The sequence below is a fragment of the Penaeus monodon genome, chromosome 11 (genome assembly GCF_015228065.2).
Source record: "Penaeus monodon isolate SGIC_2016 chromosome 11, NSTDA_Pmon_1, whole genome shotgun sequence".
In the NCBI taxonomy this organism is placed as follows: Eukaryota; Metazoa; Arthropoda; class Malacostraca; order Decapoda; family Penaeidae; genus Penaeus; species Penaeus monodon.
In genome coordinates, this window is record NC_051396.1 from 47,432,570 (window position 1) to 47,438,635 (window position 6,066).

Below are 6,066 nucleotides of genomic sequence, written 5' to 3' on the forward strand. Positions count from 1 at the left end.
TGCAGGTACATATATAAATATATGTATTAAACAGATATGCATATATATGTTATGTATATGCATATGTATGTCAATCTCTCTTTCTATCTATAACAATGAGGCTAAAAAGAATCTTTATTAAGAAGGGTTATTTTACCTTAGTGAAGGTAACAGGCTCAACTATGCATAATGCAAAGACATGGCCTACTGTGACATGATGAGATGCCAAACCTGACATGAGTGGATTTGAATAAAGTGACTGCAACTCTATTATAATCCAGTCATTTTAAGTCAAGCAAGAACTTCTGAATCAATTAAATGATATTTACTATTTTTGTTTTGACTTTGTATTATATATTAGGTGATCTACACATTCTGGTCTGTGAAGTGTTGTAGTTCCTCTAAGATTTACTGTTGCAAATTATTGTATTCAAAAGGAATATATGTACGGCTTTTTCCACATTGCACTGTCAGTCCTTTGTATCCTAACAGTGGCTATACTCATATAACCTGGAGCTCCTTGTTTTATAAGCAATTCTTTGGTTTCCATCTTTGTTTTTCACTTCTTTTCTCTGCATTCTTAATAAATAAAATCCAGTTGTATCACTGATATGTTCTCTTTTCTTAACATGAATATTCAATTCATAAAAAAGCTTTTGCAAAACTACATCTGTGTGTTCTCTCTTTCAAGTGACTTGGACTAATGACAGTGAAAATATAAAATCTATACATAGTTCTGCATTTTACATGATGCTGAATTATGAACAATTTGAAAAATACATACTCTGGATACATTACATATGATGAATGAAGGTTAATTATTCAATTTCACATCAACATATGCTTTATTTTATGTGTTGCTCAGATCACATAATGAAATTTAATATCAGTAATAAATCATTAAAAAATATGGTATATAACAAAATATTTCAACTAGTATATAAGATACCTTCTTGTCAGGAAAGAAAAAAGAAAGAATAATTCATAACATGACTTACTCACAGAAATTCTATAATGATACATATCAAGTAAATATACATCTTGTACAAAATACTAACAATAAATTAGGAATCCTTTTTAAGTATATCAGAAGAGAATGGTGAGTCGGTAACAAGAAAAACTTTACAAACTTTTTGCTTCCACATAAAAACCATAACAAAAATCTTTCACAATCCTACACTTAATTAAAAGATCTCTTTTATCACTGTAGGTCACTTGTGTCAGATCCATATTTAATGGTACCTTTAACATTACAATGCATAATGGTGCACAGCTTAAAAAGTAACTTCTTTATGTAATGCAAATCCCACCTTGGAGATGGTTTTCTCCAGACTGTATCACTGAAAATTCCCCACAGCCTAGAAGTGCATGGAACAATCTCACTTGGGCTTGAGGTTCTGAAACACTTTGTTGCCTCGGAGTTGCATGGCTAGGTCATACACAAAGTCCTTTATATAACTGTCCTTTTCCGATTTCTTGGTGTCAAATATCACAACAATTGTTATTCTTGGTTCAACTCGACACAGGAAATATGTGGACCCAATCTGGAATGACAGTGAGATACAGATTGGCTAGTGTTTGCTTCTTGTAATGAAACTGGAAGAAATCATACACAGAGACAACAAGCAAACATATATGTGAAAATATGCAATACATTCATTAAAATGTATCTAAAACCAAATCCACAAGATTTATTCTAACAGAAAAAAAAAACACAAATGCCTGTGAAGTATTAACATTAACCTATTGTTAATTTTGTTTATACATTCTATCACCATCATTCTGATTATCAATATTGAAATTTTTATTGACCTATTACTTAGAAATTTAAAAAATAAACTAAACAGATAGGAACTGGGAGGCCTGGTGACTGACTCCATGGTGACTATGCACTTCTGTAGCCATCTACGTACAACCAAAAGTAATAAGACATAATCACAGTGGACAGGATATTTATACACAGTTTTCCAGCACCATTAAGGGTAAAAAGCACTTACCTGCTGATCAAAGAAGTGAACAACTCTGTCCATCAAGGTTAATTCGTTTGATCTATCCGACACTCTCATGACTATACTTGGCCAGCGATCCAAGGGTTTTGTCTGTAATAAACAAAGATGTCACTCTCTCCATCTATTCATATCTCATTTAAGAATTATTATATATTCTATATATCATATACAGGAAAAATGAAAAAGCATAACTAGCTTTACCACAATCTATCCTTCTCTCAACAAAATGAACAGAAAATAACAACATAAAATATGGCCCCAGTCTCACCGGAGGGTACGAAAAGATTGCCGGGTAGCTATCCAGTCCCTTGGGAGGAGACAGCGATTCCTGGGGATGGTGGTAGCCGGCACCTTGGTAGTCCTCCACTCCTGCGGCCTCAAACACCAGGCACACACTTGCGGCATCACTCCGCCGCTGAAAACTCTGGATTCTGGGAAATGAGAACGGTTGCAAATGACATGGAAGGAATCTTATCTATAGCCTCCTTCAAGTGCAACAGATATGCACCAGTTAGTTCATCCTTATTTGCATATCCTTTAGAGGCACCAGAAAGAATGGCTGTATGCAAATCTTAGTCACAAGGGAGAAAAAATAAAAAAGGGAAAAAATCACAAATTTTACAAAGAAGAAGAAAAATAAGGGAGAGTAAGTAGAGAAAAGAAATGAAGAAAGCATGAAAAGATGACAAAAAAGAAAAAGGAGAAGAGGAAGAAGAGGAAGATGAAGAAAATAATAAAAAAAAATAAAATAAAAAAACACTTACTTTGAGACGTAATCACAGGCCTGGCCCTGCCGAGAAATGAGCCCCTTCATATCCGCAGGGGAACTCTGCGCTGCCAACGTCTCATGAAAATAGAGCGAATACTTCGAGACAAAAGCTGCCTTCGCTTGCCAGAGCCACTGATACAGTGGTGGAAGAGGAGACGATTTGAGGAAATTGGAACCAAAGCCGTATTTCTTTGTCTGGAAATGAGAGAGAAAGAAAAAGAAAACCAGGATAACATTTTTTCAGAATCATAAAAATTATAAAAATAACATGTACGTGCCATGATCTATGCAGAGATGGTTCCACAAAGGGTTAGTCACCAAGGAGTCAATTTCTAGTACTAGCTATCTCATCTTTTTACCCTTTTCCTTGATTTTTTGGAAATATTCTCTTTTTCTCTTATATTTCTATTATAATACTTATAATGTTTATGATAATAAAAACAGCACTGATATTGATGGCACTGCTAAAAAAAAACATTTTTTCATGAAAACTAACGGAAAGGGGGAATCAGGTGAGGTCGCGAGGTCAATCGACTTCTGAAGCCATCTACGTGAAAGCATATTTCAAAAAACAAAACTACAGTAAACATTATATTTTTCTGATAGCAAAAGAAAAGTAAAAAAAAAAAAAAAAAAACATCAAATCAAATCAAATATTAAATGGGAATGTTTTAAGGTGATGATGACATGAACAAACATCTCAGTTCATAAGCTCAACCAAATTCCCTTAAAGTGAGCCATGGAAAAACTTTACTTCCCCATAATAAATCTGGAGTTTTACATTAACAACACACCATTCCTTTTCCTCATTATAAGGTAAAATCAAGGACAATCACATGCTTACACAAAACCCTACCTATTAAATCTGATGCATTTGAAATGTAAAAAAAAAGAAAAAAAAAGAAAAATCCTACACCCTAACAAATCCTCATAATTTCACAAAGACAATATCATTTTCATCTATCTACCAAGTAATAACATATCATTTTTTTCCTTTGTTATCAACATGAAGGAAGACCAACAAAAAGGGTACGAAGCAGCTACAGCCCTTTACCTCCTTTGACTGCACAACGGCATGCCACGTATTCAGTTTAGTGTGCGCGTCGTGGAGGTGGAGGAGGGAGGGGAAGAACCTCCAAAACTGCATCTCAATTTGACTTCTGAGCAGATGCATCAGGATATCACATTCATATCTGTTTGGAATGACAGGATCTGTAAGTTCACATTAGGATGATCATTCTAAAGGCAAAACTTTGGTTGAATCTTTTGCATTACCTATTTCTTACCTGCAAAAGCTCAGAGGATGGTTGAATTCTAACATGTTCTATATAAATATTATTCTCATGGGTATTACCATAAGGAATGTATGGAACTCTTCAACATTACACAAAAACTGAATCTTGAGCAAATAAATTTTTTCTTTACTGCAACATGAAGCAAGATTATACACTCAGGAAGACACGTCAGAGCAAGAAAATGACAGTGCTTACATACGTAAAACTCGTTTTCAGGGGAGTCAGCAGAGGATGATGGAAATTCCTACTATTCTTCATACTAATATCAGTCACATGAGCCAGCAGTTCCTCAAAGTTCATCAATCGATCCATGGACGAGCCAACCATTCTTTCATAGCTATTATATGCTGTTAAGGAAACATGGCTCTAAATTTCAAGAAAATTACTTTAAGAAACGTCTCAACAAACTCAGTTACTGAGTGTACTTTCCTTGTTATATTTTGCTGACTTTGAAAACTCAGTACAAAAATTCTAAGTACTGAATCACTAGCTCCCAAAGGATACAATGCAATCATCTGTAGTCGAGCCTTAGTAAAAAGCACAAGATGTGAACATATATGCTCCAGAAGGCCATCTGAGACAGGGCTCATGGGGTTTCCTTGACCTCCAGGGTTTCCAAGGCTCCCAGGGCTGTTGTGATTTCCGGGATTTGCCGTCTCATTTCCAGCACTGTTGCCATTGTTGGTCTTGGCATTACTGCATCTAGCATTACTGCCCCTGATGTTGCCGCTCTCAAAGTTTCTCTTCTCTAATTCACCAAACTCTAGGCTCAGAGACTCAAAGTTTGCTCGAACAGAACTCTGCAATGGAACAAAAATTATATATAGTTCTAAGATGTGCACGACCTTCAACTTATCTTAAAAATACAGAGGAAAATGAGAAATCACTATCATCAATGTTAATGTGAGATGACAGAACAACAAAACCATCAATGAACAGGATTCTCTCAATACTGCAGAATTTAATAACGTACTAATAACACGGATGGTGAGAGCACGGCAGAAAATGCTGACTATTCACTAAAACAAAATTATGAGGATGAAACACACCCAACAAGCATATTCTCCTGTCCCTCTACAAGATGTCATAGTTTACCTCCTTCCTTAGAAAGCCTTTGCTAGTGAGAAAGGAAAGGTTCATGTACAGTTTCTCCGCTAGAGCCAACTGAGCAATGCAAGTCAGCAACGACTGCCACATCGAAGACCCAACCCCTCTACTCATGTCACGCTCCTTCTCCTGCAAATAATGAAAAGCACGACTCAGTTCAACTCAGAAAATTAAATAGTATTCGTGTCCATTCTGTTGCCATGAATGAGGTGAGTCTGGCTGGCTTTGCAAATGATGGATACTTTCAGAAAGTTTGGAAGATGATTCAATTCTTTCTGAGTAATATATAGCAAAATGCTGCAAGAACTATTTGATCTTTTGTCAATTAGTTTTTTTTTTTCAGCAGCCTAAGACTAAAAGTATGGATGAGTGCATACAGTACAAAAATATCATCTGCTCAGAGGTAAAGCTTGCATATCATAAAATGCTACAATATTCTAATTATAAGTAACTATAAATAACTATAATACAATATTCTAATTATAAGTAACTATAAGTAATTATACTAGAATATTATAATTATAAGTAACTATAAGTAATTATACTAGAATATTATAAGTAAATGTCTACTAAAGTAACCACATCATCTGTAAACTTCCAAAACTTGATATTACTGATCTCATATCATCAAATCATAATGTATAACAGAACCTTACTAAACTTTAAAACTGTCTGAATTCTTGAGAAAATACGGGGGCTGCTTTTAACAGGTTTAATATTCTTTATATACATTAAAGTGAAAAATGAAGTCAACGGACTCTAAAGAACACAAAATACCACCATAGTTCTACCATTATACTTTAATAGATAAAGAACACTGCTATCATTGGCTGCAATATTTCAACAAATAACTTGAGGCCTAAGGTAATTGCCATTATAAAAAAGAAAGAAAAAAAATATTTAAATT

The 6,066-nt window shown here is 34.6% G+C and overlaps 1 protein-coding gene across 5 annotated transcripts in view; it reads right to left on the reverse strand.

The window, feature by feature from the left end:
* Window positions 1–810: 810 nt before the first annotated feature.
* LOC119579011 (KICSTOR complex protein C12orf66-like) overlaps window positions 811–6,066 on the reverse strand; it is an 11,056-nt gene continuing 5,800 nt past the window's right edge. For 3 of the 5 annotated variants that reach the window (XM_037926704.1, XM_037926705.1, XM_037926703.1), the window contains exons 3-10: window positions 5,148–5,288; window positions 4,557–4,852; window positions 4,252–4,389; window positions 3,812–3,950; window positions 2,753–2,952; window positions 2,257–2,419; window positions 1,977–2,078; window positions 1,073–1,523 (exon numbers count right to left, since the gene is read on the reverse strand). In XM_037926704.1, the coding sequence (XP_037782632.1) occupies window positions 1,359–1,523; window positions 1,977–2,078; window positions 2,257–2,419; window positions 2,753–2,952; window positions 3,812–3,950; window positions 4,252–4,389; window positions 4,557–4,852; window positions 5,148–5,288 (1,344 nt within the window). In that variant the 3' untranslated portion in view covers window positions 1,073–1,358. Of the gene's footprint in view, window positions 1,524–1,976; window positions 2,079–2,256; window positions 2,420–2,752; window positions 2,953–3,811; window positions 3,951–4,251; window positions 4,390–4,556; window positions 4,853–5,147; window positions 5,289–6,066 lie in introns of all 5 variants that reach the window. The other 2 variants (XM_037926700.1, XM_037926702.1) reach the window with 1 other exon arrangement.